This window comes from Engystomops pustulosus, chromosome 7, assembly GCF_040894005.1.
Source record: "Engystomops pustulosus chromosome 7, aEngPut4.maternal, whole genome shotgun sequence".
NCBI lineage: Eukaryota > Metazoa > Chordata > Amphibia > Anura > Leptodactylidae > Engystomops > Engystomops pustulosus.
Window position 1 is genome coordinate 177,799,612 of NC_092417.1, and position 20,422 is coordinate 177,820,033.

Below are 20,422 nucleotides of genomic sequence, written 5' to 3' on the forward strand. Positions count from 1 at the left end.
CAAGACTCTCTTACATCTCAAATCCACCGGAATTCGCCCAGTAACAAGTGTCGGCTATTGAAGTTTCCCAGCGAAGTGTTTGATTACAATTCTGACCGCGCTCATCCTCCGCGGTCCCGCCTGACACCGACCGTCTGCAGGCGCGTTGTGATCAGAAGGTGCGATATTACAGGCTCCGATTATTTATATCGCTATTAACACCTTTATCCCCAGTCAGGAAGCACAACCGCTAAAGGTGTAGTAAAGTGCGAATTGCCTCCGAGTCTCGGAGAAAATAAACTGGAAACACATTGATAAAAAAAAATCACGGAAAAGGCAGTGGAGAGGAAAGGGTTACATTTTATTGTATTAAAATAGATACATTGTCAGACAGGGATTTTCATTATAAAGGGATATTACACATCGATGGCGTCGCCCATAGACATGAATGGAGCGAGATAAGTGCAGTTCTGCGGACCCTTGGTGACCATGGTCTGTGATGGTCTCTTGATCTTTCCTTCTATGATCATCTGTAATATCACAAATAACAAATTGCCCACAACGGTTTATATGGTTGTGAGATGCAGCCCTAGACTCCATATACAGAAGTCTATAGGGGAGTGACTATGCAAGCAGCTAAAATGAATCTATTACAGTACAGTTACTTCTGGGACAGGCTGCACACAGAACATATTTCCTTCTTTCTCTGGCAGCTGCTTTAGTAGGGTTCTGCACAGCGTCAGCCTCCTTCCCCTCTGGAAGCTGCTGGGGGCAGGCTCTGCAAAGAATCATTCTCCTTACCCCACTACAGCTGCAGGGGGTGCTCTGCACAGAATCAGTCTCCTTCTACCTCTTGCAGCTGCTAAGGGTGCTGTGCACAGAATCAGTCTCCTTCTACCTTTTGCAGCTGTTGAGGGTGCTCTGCACAGAATCAGTCTCCTTCTACCTTTTGCAGCTGCTAAGGGTGCTGTGCACAGAATCAGTCTCCTTCTACCTTTTGCAGCTGCTGAGGGTGCTCTGCACAGAATCAGTCTCCTTCTGCCTCTTGCAGCTGCGGAGGGTGCTCTGCACAGAATCAGTCTCCTTCTGCCTCTTGCAGCTGCTCTGGGTGCTCTGCACAGAATCAGTCTCCTTCTACCTCTTGCAGCTGCTCTGGGTGCTCTGCACAGAATCAGTCTCCTTCTATCTCTTGCAGCTGCTGGGGCAGACTCTGTAGAGGGCCAGTCTCCTCTCCCCCTCTACAGCTGCTTGGGACAGGCTCTGGTTATAATCAGTCTCCTTCCCTCACTGGCAGCTGCTAGGTGCAGGATCTGCAGAGAATTAGTCTCCTTCACCCTCTACAGCTGCTAGGGGCAAGCTCTGCACAGAATCAGCCTCCTCCCTCTTGCAGCTGCTGGGGCAGACTCTGCATAATCAGTCTCCTTCCCTCTCTGGCAACTGCTGGGGGCAAGCACTGCACAGAATCAGTCTACTTCTCCCTCTGCAGCTGCTGTAGCTATTCCTATTGGCTGGCCAGCAGTGAGCAGAGCATTGCTATGCAGATACCTGTGTGTGGGGAGTGACTGAGCATGTGTGTCCATTAGCTCTCAGCACATGGACGTAAACATTTCTATATGCTCTGTACACCAGGTGGCGCTGTACTATGTAGGTAAATTGCATAACTTATCACTGGATTGTTTTCTGTTTTGCGGTGTGTATATGGAATTTTTTTGTAATGATTTATATTATGACTTAATGGCAGCGAACCCCCTTTAATATCGGGTTATGTGCCCCAGGTAACTGTAATACTACTAGAAGTAGAGCAGGTAGCAGAAGGTCAGGTCCTCGGGTAACATCACACTGTGTCGGCATTACATACAAGAAAGTAAAAATTTATGACAGTGATCAGGTCACACCCCAATATTTCATATCATTTCCCATAATTCTATTATGATGCTTTCTTACATTAAATTAAAAATAAAATAAAAAGGAAACAGCGCCACCCTGGCACACAGGCTGTATCTGGTATTGCAGTTCTGTTTTATTGACTGTAATACCAGACAAAGCCATCAGACAAGGGTGGCGCTGTTCTCCATAGATACTAATCATATACAAATTATCCAGACAATCGAGAGTTCATTCCAGCCCTTGAGAGATCACAGTACTTTCCAGCGAGGCCTACGGAGGCCCATTGGACCCAAAAAGTGTAAGCCACAAACTATATACAGCCATAAGGAACCGGTGGGGCGGAGGTTTCATCTTCTGTATCATCGGGAGGTGACGCACGTGGAGATGTCCAAGAAGAGGCTCCATCCCCTGCTGGAAACAAAGAGGCAAAGTGAGACGGGATGACATCCCCCAGCATGCAGCGGGGCACCAGCGGGCACGGCGCCCACCCACAGTTGTCTGTAACCAAGGGTTTAGCTGAGGAATGGGAAGAAGAAGACTGAGGCTTCTATTGTCTCCCCGTTCCGGGCGGGAGGGGCGAGGAGAAGACATTGACAGTCTGATACAATAGGCTACAGGCCGCCATTATACGCAGCGGGGGATCGCGCCAAGATCACCTTGGAGAAGAGGCGAAAAACCAACAAAAGCTTCGAGGACTCGTTCAGAGCCGAGACACTTCCAGGGTCATCATCATCTATGGGGAACTTATACTTCCAATTCTTCCCCTTATATACCTTATATTTTGCAACAATGTTTTGTAATACCCCGCCCCCTTTTGTGTAAGTATCTTTGAGTCCTGCCCCTTATTGTAGCAATATATTGAGGTCTACCCCCTATTATGCCAATATCTTAGATTCTTGCCCCAATAGTGCCCGGTCTGTTTTGAGAACTGCCCCTAATTGTGCCAATATTTCAGAGTCCCGCTCCCCATTGCGCCAGGATTTTATAGTACTGCCCCCTATTGCGCCAGGATTTTATAGTCCTGCCCCCTATTGCGCCAGGATTTTATAGTACTGCCCCCTATTGCGCCAGGATTTTATAGTCCTGCCCCCTATTGCGCCAGGATTTTATAGTACTGCCCCCTATTGTGCCAGGATTTTATAGTCCTGCCCCCTATTGCGCTAGGATTTTATAGTACTGCCCCCTATTGCGCCAGGATTTTATAGTACTGCCCCCTATTGTGCCAGGATTTTATAGTACTGCCCCCTATTGCGCCAGGATTTTATAGTACTGCCCCCTATTGTGCCAGTATCTGAGTCCTGCTCCCTATTGTTCCACTTTGTTTTGAGTCCCACCTCTATTGTGCCAATTTTTGAGTCCTACCCCCTATTGTTCTAATATCCGAGTCCTTCCCCTTATTCCAGTAATTTTAAGTCCTGCTCCCTATTGTTCCAGTATTTGAGTTCCGCCCCTTATGCCAGTATTTTTAAGTCCTGCTCCCTATTGCTCCAGTATTTAAGTCCTGCTCCCTATTGCTCCAGTATTTAAGTCCTGCTCCCTATTGCTCCAGTATTTAAGTCCTGCTCCCTATTGTTCCAGTATTTAAGTCCTGCTCCCTATTTTTCTAGTATTTAAGTCCTGCTCCCTATTTTTCCAGTATTTAAGTCCTGCTCCGTATTGCTCCAGTACTTAAGTCCTGCTCCCTATTGTTCCAGTATTTAAGTCCTGCTCCCTATTGCTCCAGTATTTAAGTCCTGCTCCCTATTGTTCCAGTATTTGAGTTCCGCCCAGTGTTTTTGCCCCTGTATATATTTTTGCCCCCCATATTTAGCCCAGTATGTACAAGCCCCGTGTCCAGGCCTGGCCCCATCTCTCAGGGATCACTGGTCCCGTATTGTTGGCGCCCGGCGCTCGCCGTGTTGTCTCTACACGAGTCGTTTTTATCACAGAAAATAAGGCGAGAATAATGGATTTGAGATACTGAATAATTACAGCCGAGAAATCTGGAATCTAACGTGAAACAAGCGCCGCAACTTATTGTATGAAACAATCCCCACGAGAGCAACACAAAATCAATACCCCACACAAACACTCCATTAAAAAGCCATCAATGTGGAACGGCGCGGCGAGCGGCGAGAAAATCAGACAGAAAACGTCTGGACGCTCGTATGAATAAAACATGGCAGGACGTGTCCGGGCTCCACGGAACACTCCGGATTATACCGATACATTGTATACTGGAGCAAGGGGGCGGAGCATGACACCAGGAGGGCGTCCCAGACTCTATCCACATGGTCGTCCCTGCTTTAAACCCCACCCTTGAATAAAGGCCACGCCCACATAAAAGTGAGCGATGCCGTTACCCACTTGAAATCTAGACCACCACTTCATTCATATGGTGCGTTCCTAGTTCCGGTGGTTTACCAGTGGTCAGACTTCTTGTGATCTTAGGATGTATCTTAAAGGGGCATGGTTACACCCAGGTCAAGAAGAGTTTGTGGTCCCCCATGTTGTCTCTCCCCATTTGAAGAGACTATCACTATAAACAATACATTATCATTGGGGTCCGGCTACAGGTTTTATATTAGAGCCCAGCAGCTTAAGGCTACGCCAAAGGATACACCCCTTTAAGGGAAACTACATATGCAGCAGCTTTGAGTACTGCACTTATGTCGCAAAAAAGAAGCCTTGCTCTGTCAATCAGGGCACAGGAGGAGCTGACAGACACAGAGCACTTGCAGGGAATGGCCCCGCCCCCTGAGCACTTCCAGTCTTATTTGCTTAATGTATTAAAGCAACAACACAAACTGGGATTGCCCTGATATAATACATTGTGGTATCTCCCCTATGGGGTCCTATAGATGTGTCTGGTGTCGCTGGGGTCCTACCTGATGTGTCTGCTGCATCCTGTAGCCCCCCGGCTCTTCACCACGGCCCATTCCCCCGAGGGGGGCTCTGAAACCTTGCACTGGATCCTCCCGCAGCAGCGGAGTCCGGAGCCGTCACTTCATCCCTGGGGATTGAACACAATCTCGTTACGGAGCAGAAAATCAATGGCATAATTTACAATAACATCACCGGGAACATCCGGATTAGCTCTCGGGTGCCGATACTTCATTACACGGAGTGGCCGGTGCACCCCCTGACCGGGTCATGTTTACAATGTAACCTCGCTCCGTGCCAATATCGCCAATGACGTGAAGAGCGTCTTGTGCTTATCGTGGAGCGGCGCCAGCGTCCTGTGCCGTCTCTCCCCAGCGCTGACGAGTTTACTTCACTTAATTAAAGCCGTTTTGTCTGGAGGATGGGGAATGTGACTTCTCTGGAGGATGACCTCATATCCCTCTCTAATGGATGACCTCATATCCCTCTCTACTGGATGACCTCATATCCCTCTCTAATGGATGACCTCATATCCCTCTCTAATGGATGACCTCATATCCCTCTCTAATGGATGACCTCATATCCCTCTCTAATGGATGACCTCATATCCCTCTCTAATGGATGACCTCATATCCCTCTCTAATGGATGACCTCATATCCCTCTCTACTGGATGACCTCATATCCCTCTCTAATGGATGACCTCATATCCCTCTCTAATGGATGACCTCATATCCCTCTCTACTGGATGACCTTGACGCTGTCCCGGTGACACGGCTTCATTACTCACGATCTGCAGAGACGCCATCTTTCCTCTATTGAGGGTCTCTCGTTTTTTTTTTAATGGATATTGATTATGAGAAACCCGCGCTGCCCCGCTGGCTCCGAAATCCAATAAAACCTTGTCTACATCAGTATTTATAAGAGCGTTGTATGGAAATATGGTGGCGGCGCTACATTGATGACGTTTCCCAGAAGCCATTGATTTTTTTATGTCCACGTTCTGGAGGACGCTGGTTTACAGCTGCTGTAAAATCACCACTCGCTGTAGGATCAGTTGGCAGCACTAGGGGTGTACATCAGGGGGTCGCAGTGCAAAGCTCTCCCAAAGAGTCACGGCACAGCCCTGGCACAGCCCTGGCATCACATGGTGTACCCCCAATGCCAAATGCTGCTCTTCATCCTCTCCGTCTACTGCAAAACAGGTCACATCACACCTTCGGAAGGACAGGGAGGATGCGGATCTTCATCAGTCTCCAACATGGCTCCCTAAACCCAGTGGACTTGGCCCCTCACAGTGGTGGGTGGCATCCTGGTCTTTAGGGTCCAATCCAACTGGGTGGTATGTGTTATAGGCAAATCTGCCTCTGACTAACCTAAAAAATGTTTATGCCCCTTAGTGGCCGCAACTAGAGCGGAACCCAATGTATCTGTCTACTTTGGTTTACAATCGATAGACACGTTATAAGGCCTGTCTAAACTACCATACAAAAGATTCCCTGCTCTGCACTGATGAGAGGTAAAACCCTGGAACAGTCATCTGTAGAGGATTGTCTAGTTTGGTTTACAATCAATAGTCATGTTATGAGGCCTGTCTAAGGGCCGGACATTGACCGTTAGGGAACTACCATATAAAAAAATTCCCTACTCTGCACTGATGAGGATTAACCACCCAGTAAAACTGACTACAAAATAGTTTCTTGATGTGATATATACACTCATCAGTCATGTTGCAAGGCCTGTAAAAGGGTCGGACACTGATTCGTAGGCATAGCTTATGAGAACCGTAACATATGATAAAGGAGTATCTTCTAGACTGAACTCAACGCCCTGGTTTACGGCCAACCACGTCTTTGCTCTGCACTGATGAGAGCCGATCTATCTGCAGAGGAGGTGGAGCAGGTCTCATCCCTAGTCGTGTTACGAGGCCTGTTTAAAGGGTCGGACATGGGGGCACATTTACTTACCCGGTCCATTCGCGTTCCAGCGGCGGCTTCTCGGACGAGCGTTCTGGTCTTCCGGCGATTCATGAAGGTCCTGCGCCCGATGTCCACCAGGTGTCGCTGCTGCGCCAAGGTCCGCCGAGTTGCGTCGGAGTTCACTGATCTCTTCCTGGTGCATGTGAGTATGGCCCGTGCGACCAATTTTTTGTTTTAAATGCGGCGGTTTTTCCGAATCCGTCGGGTTTTCGTTCGGCCACGCCCCCCAATTTCCGTCGAGTGCATGCCAGCGCCGATGCGCCACAATCCGATCGCGTGCGCCAAAATCCCGGGGCAATTATGGGGAAATCGGCGCAAATCGGAAATATTCGGGTAACACGTCGGGAAAACGCGAATCGGGCCCTTAGTAAATGACCCCCATTAACTCTTATAGAGCAACCTTTCAATAGATTTTCTTCCTGGATAGATAATTTGCAATTTTTTTTTTTTTTACTCAGAGGAGTAATTCACGACTTATAAGACTTCTTATTCCCACTCTGTGCCATATAAGAGGAGAACCTGTACCTCCTGACCCAAATATAGCATAAAAAAATCTAAGCTGGATAAGATGAATTTTTATGGTTCTCCTAACTTTTGCGCTTTTTTTAATGTATTTCCAATAATCCAGAGCATCTGATGCCGGTGATTATCCGCTGCCTCTTTATTTTTTAATAATTTTTATTTTTTTTTGCATTATTATTTGGTTCCGGTCTCCCATCTGCAGATCCGTCTATAGACTCTGCCACGTTCCGCTCAATAAAATCGTAAGCAATTTCCTGAACGGTCTGGTTCTCCGTCTACATATCTCAGTACCTGAGAGGCATAATACCCCCTAACATCTGCTGTCTCGTTTTTTATTTTTTAATTTTTTTTTTTGACGAACTAATTAATCTTCCTCGTTCATGTCTGGGAAGGCTCCGGTATAATCTCCGTCTTCTTCATCTCTAAAAATCAAGCAGAAGATCAACCCACGCCAAGCTTAACAAGTCTCTAATGAGGCCTCCGATACCAAGGGGAGATGACACACCATCTCCGCACGTGGACAGTGATGCGACCGGCCCATAGAGGGTCATATTAAGGATAGAACCGTCTCCAGGGATTGGACTTTGGCGGAACATATTACATTTGGACTGAAAACCAGGTTAATAAATCCAGCGCTGAACCGTCAGCCGCCCATCGGGGGTTAATTTGTTGCTCACCGATGGTTTTGTCTTCCTGACGAAGTCGATAGAAAACGCACTTTGGGGGATTGAAGCTTCAAGATAAAATTATAATTAATAATGAAAAATTGTCCTACTTTCCCGCTCGCTAAACAGCGATTATTACGCGGAGAGAGAGGCTAAAAATGGATTCTTTCATAAAAATGTGTTAATGGGACACAGCTGGGAGAGGGGTTTTTTGGAGAAAAAAAAAAAAAGTTTTTTTCATAAATTAAGATGTGAATATAAAAAAGACACATTATGGGAAATGTATCCGGGTCTGGAATGTGGCGCGGAATTGTCTGTTTTATGGCTTTGTAGGATAAGGCAGTGATACCAGATTGTGGGGTCCGATACTTAGGCTTTCAAATGATATATTGGGGGGCTCTAAGTAACACAAAGGAATGGGGACAGTCCCCCATGTGGTCTTGTAGATCCATTACTTAGGGGTGCACCAGCCATTTGGAGAGTTGAGCCTCTTGCCTCAGGCGGCACCACCTGCAGCAAGATGGGCGGCAGCATCAGGGACGCAGTCACCTGCTATAAAACAGGACCTGACACTTAAGAAAAAGTGTCTTTCACACCACATGGGTCAACACCATGGAGAACCTTCAGAACTTAATAAAAAAGGAAGGAATGGAAGATGAAAGAGGAAAGGAAGGAATAAAGAAGGTCGATGGATAGGAGAAAAGGAAGGAAAGATGAGAAGAAAGGAATGAAGGAGAAGGTGAAGGATGAAGGGACCACAGAAAAAAAGGAAGGAATGAAGAAAATAGAGAAGGAATGTAGAATGGAAAGGATAGAAGGAAAGGTGCGAAGGATGGATGGAAGGAAGGAAGAAAGAAAAGAGGGGAAAAAAGAAGGGAAGAGAATAGAATAAAGACGATAAGGAGGAGGGATGAATGAAGTGGAGGAGAGGTGGAAGAGTGAGGGGCGCAGGATGAATATGACCCAGAAATGTGGCAGTAGTTGCGCTCCGTGTCTGTGCCACAGATGATTATATTCGGGTTATTTCTCCCCCCGGCTGTGATATCCGGGGGCTCCCGCTGGTTCTCCGCCTCCCCCCCCCCACACATCAGGAAAGTTCTGTGCTTCTACTAATGAACTATGTAGTAATTTCTGCGTCCGCCCTGCGGCGAGAGCGCTGTCCCGCGCTGCCCGCCATCTTATCACTGCCAGCAGATGCGCAGCTTTTAATGCGTTTGGCTCCAGCTGTGATACGGGAGAGGAAATTACTGGGAATTGTTAATGTGGAAATGAAACATGGACGACCCTTTATTCTCCGCCAAAGCTTCTCTGTGTGCGATGACAAAGGACAATGTGCAAGAACAATGGACCAGGCTTATCAATATCATCATAATGGAGACACAGGCATCAACTAGTTATAGAGATATTGTACATAGTGTCCTATCTGCAGGCAGCATGTTATAGAGCAGGAGGAGCTGAGCAGATTGTACATAGTGTCCTATCTGCAGGCAGCATGTTATAGAGCAGGAGGAGCTGAGCAGATTGTATACAGTGTCCTATCTGCAGGCAGCATGTTATAGAGCAGGAGGAGCTGGGGAGATTATACATAGTGTCCTATCTGCAGGCAGCTTGTTATAGAGCAGGAGGAGCTGAGCAGGTTGTTCATAGTGTCCTATCTGCAGGCAGCATGTTATAGCGCAGGAGGAGCTGAGCAGATTATACATAGTGTCCTATCTGCAGGCAGCTTGTTATAGAGCAGGAGGTGCTGAGCAGATTATACATAGTGTCCTATCTGCAGGCAGCATGTTATAGAGCAGGTGGTGCTAAACAGACTGTACATAGTGTCCTATCTGCAGAGAGCATGTTATAGAGCAGGAGGAGCTGAGCAGATTGTAAATAGTGTCCTATCTGCAGGCAGCATGTTATAGAGCAGGAGGAGCTGAGCAGATTGTACATAGTGTCCTATCTGCAGGCAGCATGTTATAGAGCAGGAGGAGCAGAGCACATTGTACATAGTGTCCTATCTGCAGGCAGCATGGTATAGAGCAGGAGGAGCTGAGCAGATTGTACATAGTGTCCTATCTGCAGGCAGCATGTTATAGAGCAGGAGGAGCTGAGCAGATTATTTATAGTGTCCTATTTGCAGGCAGCATGTTATAGAGCAGGAGGAGCTGAGCAGATTGTACACAGTGTCCTATCTGCAGTCAGCATGTTATAGAGCAGGAGGAGCTGAGCAGAGTGTACATAGTGTCCTATCTGCAGTCAGCATGTTATAGAGCAGGAGGAGCTGAGCAGATTGTATATAGTGTCCTATCTGCAGTCAGCATGTTATAGAGCAGGAGGAGCTGAGCAGATTGTATATAGTGTCCTATCTGCAGGCAGCATGTTATAGAGCAGGAGGAGCTGAGCAGATTGTATAAAGCGTCCTATCTGCAGGCAGCATGTTATAGAGCAGGAGGAGCTGAGTAGATTGTACACAGTGTCCTATCTGCAGTCAGCATGTTATAGAGCAGGAGGAGCTGAGCAGATTGTATATAGTGTCCTATCTGCAGGCAGCATGTTATAGAGCAGGAGGAGCTGAGCAGATTGTATAAAGCGTCCTATCTGCAGGCAGCATGTTATAGAGCAGGAGGAGCTGAGCACATTGTACATCCTCTCTGCAATTATTTTATCAGTAGTTATACATGTTGGCAGCTAAAATCTGATCTGTGGAGCCCGTAGGCACAGAATACTTGGCACTTTAGGCCTCCTGGTGATAAATAATATGGCTATGCTGTATCCATGCTCCCCGATTATTAGATTTCTCTGGACTTCCCCTTTAATAATAATACACACCCCCGGCAGGTGACGACTTCACTTCTTGCCACCGTGAAAAAAAAAAATAAAAACTAATTTGAAGAAAAGATGGAAATGATTGCGGTAAAGGATTAAAAATCCAGCGACCGGGGAATAAGAAGTGCGAGTTATTAGAGGAGAGGAGCGTCATCCATCAGCGGGTACCAGGCGCACCGGCTATTACCAGTCACTCCTCATTTGTGTCTGATGGGGAGAAGTGTTACAGAAACTGATCCCTTCCCTTGTCACGCGCTCAGAGACGGGAGAGACTGTCAGGAGCCTCAGTATAGAGGGGGAGGATATCCCCTACCGGCCTGGTGAAGACCCCTCCAACCTGTGCCACTAAGACTCCCAGTGCACCCGATGCTCCCGATCCTGTAATCGGTGCTCCCGTTCCTATAACCGGCGTATTGGAGACCAGAACTGATCGGTGTGGGACCAACTGCTTCATGAGTATGGGGGGTCTCGTCTATATCTCAGACCCCCATTCTTATATGAGAAGGTCAAGTGCCCACCATGTCGCTCCTTTCATAGTCTCCGCAAGGAAGAATCACATTCCCATAAGCAATGAATGGAGTGACGGGGGGGGGGGGGGGGGGGGGGGGCGTACATGACCCTCCACATTTAGGGGAACTGGACCCTCATTCTGGGTAAGCGACGCCTTGTGGATAACACTTAATCTAGAAATGTGCAATGACCCCCCCCCCAGTGACACCCCATGACCCCCTACAAGTCACATTACTGGGTGATGTTGCCCTTTAAGGTCTTGAAACTAATTGTCCATTAGTTATAAGGTAATTACCCAAACTGCAATGCATGTTCCGCCCCCACCCTTCCATGACACCCACCCTTCCGTGCCCCCCACCCTTCCGTGACCCCCACCCTTCCGTGACCCCCACCCCTCCATGCCTCCCACCCTTCCATGACTCCCACCCTTCCATGACACCCACCCTTCCGTGACCCCCACCCCTCCATGCCTCCCACCCTTCCATGACCCCACCCTTCCGTGACTCTCACCCTTCCGTGACCCCCACCCCTCCATGCCTCCCACCCTTCCGTGACCCCCACCCTTCCATGCCTCCCACCCTTCCATGACCCCCACCCTTCCGTGACTCTCACCCTTCCGTGACCCCCACCCCTCCATGCCTCCCACCCTTCCGTGACCCCCACCCCTCCATGCCTCCCACCCTTCCGTGACCCCCACCCCTCCATGCCTCCCACCCTTCCGTGACCCCCACCCCTCCATGCCTCCCACCCTTCCATGACCCCACCCTTCCGTGACTCTCACCCTTCCGTGACCCCCACCCCTCCATGCCTCCCACCCTTCCGTGACCCCCACCCTTCCATGCCTCCCACCCTTCCATGACCCCCACCCTTCCGTGACTCTCACCCTTCCGTGACCCCCACCCCTCCATGCCTCCCACCCTTCCGTGACCCCCACCCCTCCATGCCTCCCACCCTTCCGTGACCCCCACCCCTCCATGCCTCCCACCCTTCCGTGACCCCCACCCCTCCATGCCTCCCACCCTTCCGTGGCGCCGCATCATCTCACATCTCCAGACTGGGGCGAGGCACAGATGAGACAAGGTCCCTCCGTAACGCGCCTTCTGCTCGCCACCTTCCATTTGTCTTGCTAAATGTTACTGTCTCCTTGCTCGGTAACAGGACACTTTGTTTACGAGGGAAGATCCCGGGGGCCATTCATCAACATCACGGGGCTGTCTGCCTGATGCATGTTACGCCAAGGTTTACAGCGCCGCACAACAGGTACACATAAAACATACACAGGGCGCCAATATTTCCTCTGCTGTACTAGGACGACCACTTATATCAAATGCCCGGGCACTGAGACGCCACGGATGAGACGTACAACTCCCCAGCTGCATGTAGTGGATATTCATAGAGACCCCCAGAGTAGGCCAACTTGGTGTAAATAGGTGGACAATGTCCCAGTCTGTGCCCCCAGTGGCTACGGTTTGGCCATTGATATCAAGGGTTAAGTCAAGTCAAGGATTTTACAAAAAGACCTCACATGTCACCTTCTCCAGGCGGCTTATTACTATGGCTGGCTGCTATGATGTCTCCCATACACTGCACACATGAAGTAGAGAACACCTGACTTGTACTGATGGGGGATAAAGCACTTGGGGTGAGACAGAAACTTCCAATTATCTTCAGCAGTCTCTATCTGTGTCTATATGTCTCCTTTATCACTCAGAAGCGTCAGCAATATCATATAGGACATTATAAAGAAGTTCTGAACTGTACTGATGGCTAAAAAGCACTTGGGGTGAGATAGAAGCTTCCTATTATCTCCAGCAGCCTCTGTATGTGTCTCTCCTCTATCACTCAGAAGCAGCAACACCGCCATATAGGACATCATTGAGAACTAGGAACCTGCACTGATGGTAATAAAGCACTTGGGGCGAGATAGAAACTTCCTATTATCTCCAGCAGCCTCTGTATGTGTCTCTCCTATATTACTCAGAAGCAGCAACACCGCCATATAGGACATCATTGAGAACTAGTGAGCCGTACTGATGGTAATAAAGCACTTGGGGCAAGATAGAAACTTCCTATTATCTCCAGAAGCCTCCGTCTGTGTCTCTCCTCTATGACTCGGAAGCATCAGCAGGATCATATAGGACATCATAGAGAATTACTGACCTGTACTGATGGGAATAAAGCACTTGGGGTGAGATAGAAACTTTCTATCTCCAGCGGCCTCTGCTGTGTCCCTCCCTATTATTGAGGAGCCTCAGCAGGAACATTAAGTAAATAATAAACATGGTGAGTACGTGAATAAAGCACCCGGGGTGAGACAGAGGGGGTCATTTATTAAGGGCCCGATTCGCGTTTTCCCGACGTGTTACCCGAATATTTCCGTTTTGCGCCGCTTGTACTTAAATTGCCCCGGGATTTTGGCGCACGCGATCGGATTGTGGCGCATCGGCGCTGGCATGCACGCGACGGAAATCGGGGGGTGTGGCCGAACGAAAACCCGACGTATTCGGAAAAACCGCCGCATTTAAAAACCGAAAATGTGTCGCATAAGGACCGCTTACCTTCACCTGGTCCAGCTCGGTGCATTCCGGCGCGATGAGTTTACTTTCAGCGCAGCAGCGCCACCTGGTGGACGGCGGAAGAACTACCTTATTAAATCCCGGCCGGACCCGAATCCAGAGCGGAGAAGCCGCCGCTGGAACGCGAATGGACCGGGTAAATAAATTTGCCCCAGAAACTTTTGTCTGCGGCACCTCTACACCTCTATCTCTATAATCAGACATCTGTGTAAACTATCAATCCGTCTTCTCTTCCAAGAGAGCAAGAAAAATGTGGAAGAACCCGCCCATTTCTCAGAAATAGAACCAGCGCCCCTCCTGTACCGAGGATGTGTGTGGTATTGCATCTCATCCGTATTAAAGCCATCGCAACTGCAATACCAGACTCTGCCTGTAGACCTGGGGGCGCTGTTTTTTTTAAATTTTAAAGCCCAAATTTTTTTTCTAGCCTCCCTATAATAAACGTAAGAATACTCTCAGCTCCGTTAGGGATGATCAGATCCCTCGAAAGGATTTGTTCTCGCAAAAACGAGGACATAACCCACGTGCCCGGCGCCCTCTCTAAAAAGCCAGAAAACCTTGTGCCTGTCTATTGTAACATCTCTCATCCCTTCATGTATTGTTAGAGAACTCCCTGCAGCTTCCGTCCAATTAAATCGCAACATCTTCTGCGCAAGGATCCGACCTCGCTTCCAAGCGGAGGCTGACAAATCTCCGTCAGGGTCTCCCCGATGCTCCGTCAGCTCTTTATCCTGCATCCTAGGACCCCCTGGGACCGTGGCCGGACCATCATAATAACATCAGGGGGGGGAGTATATATTATTTATCACATTAATAGAGGCGACTGTCCGGGGATCCTGCAGCGCTGATGTGTATTAACCTCCTGGAGGTGGCGGCCGCGCTCTCGCCTGCATCTGTCTCGTTACAAATTGTCTGTGTGATTCCGAGGATGATCCATGGAGAGGGCAGCCACAGGCCGGATAGAGGTCAACCCGAAAAGCAATAAAAGGGAAGCCGCACTCCGCCATGTGTTCCCCTGATATCACATTCACAGAAAATATGACTGTACTGACGCACCGGGAACAAGGGATTTATAGCCTCAAAGACCTCCCGTCCCCGGACTAGTACAGAACCCGACCTGCTCTTCAATTAACAATCACAATCTTGTCTTCAATGCGTCACCAGGTTTTACACCACTAGACTACTAGTCCTCTCCGGTTTAGTGGTGGTAGGGAGAGCATCACTTCAGCAGACTCTTCTCACCTCATTTTCTCATGAGATGAGTCAAGTTTAGTGGTTGTAGGGAGAGCGTCACTTCAGCAGACTCTTCTCACCTCATTTTCTCATGAGATGAGTCAAGTTTAGTGGTTCTAGGGAGAGCATCACTTCAGCAGACTCTTCTCACCTCATTTTCTCATGAGATGAGTCAAGTTTAGTGGTTGTAGGGAGAGCGTCACTTCAGCAGACATTTCTCACCTCATTTTCTCATGAGATGAGTCAAGTTTAGTGGTTGTAGGGAGAGCGTCACTTCAGCAGACTCTTCTCACCTCATTTTCTCATGAGATGAGTCAAGTTTAGTGGTTGTAGGGAGAGCGTCACTTCAGCAGACTCTTCTCACCTCATTTTCTCATGAGATGAGTCAAGTTTAGTGGTTGTAGGGAGAGCGTCACTTCAGCAGACTCTTCTCACCTCATTTTCTCATGAGCTGAGTCAAGTTTAGTGGTGGTAGGGAGAGCATCACTTCAGCAGACTCTTCTCATCTCATTCTCTCATGAGATGAGTCAAGTTTAGTGGTTGTAGGGAGAGCATCACTTCAGCAGACTCTTCTCACCTCATTTTCTCATGAGATGAGTCAAGTTTAGTGGTTGTAGGGAGAGCGTCACTTCAGCAGACTCTTCTCACCTCATTTTCTCATGAGATGAGTCAAGTTTAATGGTTGTAGGGAGAGCGTCACTTCAGCAGACTCTTCTCACCTCATTTTCTCATGAGATGAGTCAAGTTTAGTGGTTGTAAGGAGAGCGTCACTTCAGAAGCCCCTATCTCCTGTTCTGCAGCACTTATGTATTCTTCTACATGACCTACTGTAATTTGGTCACTGGCTAGTCTAACACAAACTCCAGGTCTTTGGTTTGTTCTACGACTGAACTCCACCTGCCCCTGACCTTCGGCTTGCCCCTGACCTTCGGCTTGCTGCTGACCTCGGCTTGCCCCTGACCTTGACTTGCCCCCGACCTTCGGCTTGCCGCTGACCTCGGCTTGCCCCTGACCTCCGCTTGCCCCCGACCTTCGGCTTGCCCGACCTTCGGCTTGCCCCTGACCATTCTTCCCCCAATTCCTGTTGCGATACATTAGCATTCTTTGACCCTCCCCAGTCACCAACATCAGGATTATTCAGTTGATCTGTCTCAAGAATTGACCATCAACTTTGTAGCCAATTTTCAGGCTCTAGATAAGATCTTTACAGCCCAGGAGTCATATATACGCTCCACCTAAATATAAGAGGGTATGCCCCAATAATCCATTAAAGGGATGTCAGAACGAGGGGCAGAAGGGGTGCGAGGACGGGGGGTGCGAAGACCTTGGAGGAAAAGAAAATGGCTGGGACCCCTCATCATACGGATAGATGCTGCTCGTTGTTCTTCTGAGGCGTAAACTATAAGGAAGAGGGAAAATTGTGTCTTCTAATTAATTGCAATTTACTGTTTAATGAAGGAAACCGAACAGTAATAGCCAAGAATCTAATTCAGTTTGCAGCAAAGTAGAGAGATGCGAGACGATGTGTTTTCCTCTCAAATTGTTGCAGGAATGTGCGGAGAAACATATGGAGATTATTAATTCACTCGGATGAGTGTCAGCTCCTTAACTGCTTCATTAGCTTCTTAAAGGGATAGCAGACGATTACTGACGATCATTGATCTCATCCAGGGGGATGGGTCCGATCCATTAATGTCAATAGAGAACTGAGAAGTGATCTGAGTCTTGCTCCAACTCCTCCTGCCCTGACCTCGGCTTGTTCCTGACCACTCTACTCATAGAAGTAGTAGACTGGTAACATAGTGAAGTCTAGAACCTTCTAAGGGGGTTAATGGGTGGATACCAATGGAGTCATCTAGATAGACCAATCTGAGCTATTATAAAATCCACACATTGGGGCACATTTACTTACCCGGTCCAGTCGCGATCCAGCGGTGCGTTCTCCGACAAGGATTCGGGTTCTGCCGGGATTCACTAAGGTCCGTGCGCCCAATATCCACCAGGTGTCGCTGCTGCGCCGAGGTCCGTCGGAGTTCACCTGCTTCTTCCCGGTGTAGGGGAGTGCTTTTTTCCGAATCCGTCGGGTTGTCCGACGGCCACGCCCACCGATTTCTATCGCGTGAAAGCCGGCGCCAATTCACCAAAATCCGATCGCGTGCGCCAAAATCCCGGGGCAAATTTGGCGCAAATCGGAAATCTGTGCGCGATTCGGACCCTTCGTAAATGAGCCCCACTGTCCGCTTAAAGGTTGTTACTAAGAAACTAGAGTAACAATTTACATCTAAGACAAGCGTCTCCCACTGTTACAGTGTAACGGATACTAATACATCTGAGTTGCGATGGCCGAGTCCAGATTCTTTACTTTCCACAAGCCGATCTCTGCAGATACTTCAATAACTGCAGACGCTTCTCTCCGACTTGCGTCCACATCCAGCCAGACGCCGGCTCTGATCCATCCACAGAGTAGCTACTTATTTCTTAATTTTTAATGCATGAGTCATTTGATCTAGCTAATCCTCTTGATACACAGCGAGATCCCACTGTGCCTTCTGTAGGAGTTTGTGCAAACAAAACCTAATTTCTCCTCCTCGCCTCGGCTAATGAAGGAGCTCTCCACTGGAAGAGACCGGAACGTACCCAAATAATCTCCTCTATTCTCCTATTGTGGGTCATTGTTACAGTAATGTATCATCAGACGGCGATAGTAGGAGGTAAAGGGGCCATAGATCAGCAAATATTTACTATGGGGGCAACAGGGGTCCAACAAATGGACCAACAGTCCCGATTCTGCTTCGTTCCCACTTATTATGATGCTCAGGTGTGGCCAAGGTGGAGATATAGGATATCATAGACTTCTGTAGAGAGGACGTCTCCTGTTATGCTCTTTTTGGGTTGTCTACTTGTCTGCCATGACTGGGAGGTCACTAGAGAAGATGCTGGAACGGGACAAAGGCTGGAATGGTGTGTTGGGAGATCACCGGACCGGCATTGTCCTGATGAGGAAGGGGCTCAAGAGGTGACATGGTATAAATGGGGGCTAAGGATGGCTAGTGAGCAGGGGCTTTTCAAGACCTTCAAGAATGGAGAGTCCCATGGAGACGTGGCTGGTCACTAATGGCCAGTAGACAGCAGTAGGTACTTGTGTTGGCTTGGCCTCATACAATTTAAAGGGAACCTGTCAGCAGAAATTGACCTAATAAACCACTACCAGTATGTCATCAAGCAGCTGAACACCTTCTAGATCATGTCTACTTCACGGCCCAGTGTGGTGGCAACATCACCAGAAAATCAACTTTAAAGTCAAGGAGGTGGAGTGTTTAACACTCCAAAGTCAAGCTCTCCTCACTGTAATTGATGGTCCTGCATCCAGACACATCACTTACCAGATCTCCTACATTATGAGGTGAGGAGAGCTTGACTTCAATGCTGAGCTCTCCGCCTCCATGACTTTATACATCTCAACTTCAAAGTTGATTTTCTGGATGATGCCCTCACACTGGACCATGAAAAAAACACGATCTGGAAGGTGTTAATCTGCTTCACAACATACTGGTAGTGAGGAGAGCTTGACTTCAGTGTTAAACTCTCCACCTCCTTGACTTTAAAGTTGATTTTCTGGTGACGATGCCACCACGTTGGGCCATGAAGTAGACATGATCTAGAAGGTGTTCAGCTGCTTGATGACATACTGGTGGTTGTTTAATAGGTCAATTTCTGATGACAGGTCCCCATTGAATCCAGTTTAAGGCCTTGATGGGAAAAACCCATTTCCATTTTTGGGATCTAACTGATGGAGGAATCATATGGATAATAGTTCCCTTCATACATATCAGGGGGATCCTTGCACTATACACCCAATAGCCCTAGCGGAGGTCTCCAGACCACCAGCCTTTCCATGTAATATCCAAACATTCAAGAATATAGAAGATCAATGGGGCTTCAGGTGCAGGACCTCAATAATCATGTGACCATGAGAAGGTCCTTCTAGATGCAAGGGACCGAACTGAAACCAAAAATTTCAGTATGAGATACTGTATATCCTTCACTAAGCCTCATCCAAACTCTGAACTAAGTTGAGAGAGACCACGGAATACTTGACCACTTCTGGCACGAGACCTCCGGCACCTCCCACACCCGTTATAAAATCGCCCGCAAATAAATTGGGGTGAAGCAAAGCGTAAAAGTCTCCCCATGATGGGACGATTGTCCTCTAAGAAAGGATTCATCTTCCTCGTGTGCGCATTTCTTTCCTCGCTTCGCTTTTAATCCCTTCATTAAACAGAAGAACAACAAAAACAAGAAGCAAAAAAAGTAAAGAAATAAAAAAAAAACTTCTTAGCGTCTAAATAAAGTTTAGGCTTAGAGATAATTTTGGGAAGTCTACGGCTCGCCGGGGGCTCCAGGTAACATTAGTGCGGGTGAAGTGCTCCCAGTCATCCTATTCACGTCTGGTGGAGGAGGTAACGGATGCCTCTGCGCCTCGCGCCTCCACAGCACTGCAGAGACCGCGGCAGGAGACGCCACACTGCGCAACTGTCTCATCTCAACTTTGAAGGGAACTTTAAAAACATTCGGATACCGATGGGAAGGAGGAGGCTCGTTACTGCGTCTCTACCAGAAGGTAACAAGTGGAAGAGGCTCATTCAGGAGACAATGTTACAGATTTCTGTGTTACAATCATCAGACTGTGACCCCAATGTGTCCTCGGACTGTGACCCCAGTGTGTCCCCGGACTGAGACCCCAGTGTGTCCCCGGACTGTGACCCCAGTGTGTCCCCGGACTGTGACCCCAATGTGTCCTCGGACTGTGACCCCAATGTGTCCTCGGACTGTGACCCCAATGTGTCCTCGGACTGTGACCCCAATGTGTCCCCGGACTGAGACCCCAGTGTGTCCCCGGACTGTGACCCCAGTGTGTCCCCGGACTGTGACCCCAATGTGTCCTCGGACTGTGACCCCAATGTGTCCTCGGACTGTGACCCCAATGTGTCCTCGGACTGCGACCCCAATGTGTCACCGGACTGTGACCCCAATGGGACAGATTTACTTACCTCGCCCATTCGCGATCCAGCGGCGCGTTCTCTGCTCTGGATTCGGGTCCGGCCGGGATTTATGAAGGTAGTTCCTCCGCCGTCCACCAGGTGGCGCTGCTGCGCTGAAAGTCATCTCAACGCGCCGGAATGCACCACCTCGGACCAGGTGAAGGTAAGCGCTCCCCAAGCGACACTTTTTCGGTTTTTAAATGCGGCGGTTTTTCCGAATCCGTCGGGTTTTCGTTCGGCCACGCCCCCGGATTTCCATCGCGCGCATGCCGACGCCGATGCGCCACAATCCGATCGCGTGCGCCACAATCCCGGGGCAATTCAGGTACAATCGGCGCAAAACGGAAATATTCGGGTA

The 20,422-nt window shown here is 48.7% G+C and overlaps 1 protein-coding gene across 2 annotated transcripts in view; it reads right to left on the bottom strand.

Moving 5' to 3' along the window:
* Positions 1-319: 319 nt before the first annotated feature.
* Positions 320-20,422, bottom strand: part of TRIM44 (tripartite motif containing 44) — a 60,018-nt gene continuing 39,915 nt past the window's right edge. Inside the window, exons 5-6 of one of the 2 annotated variants that reach the window (XM_072119052.1) lie at positions 4,734-4,858; positions 320-2,274 (exon numbers count right to left, since the gene is read on the bottom strand). In XM_072119052.1, coding sequence (XP_071975153.1) covers positions 4,771-4,858 — 88 coding nt within the window. In that variant the 3' untranslated portion in view covers positions 320-2,274; positions 4,734-4,770. Of the gene's footprint in view, positions 2,278-4,733; positions 4,859-20,422 lie in introns of both variants that reach the window. The other variant, XM_072119051.1, reaches the window with a different exon arrangement.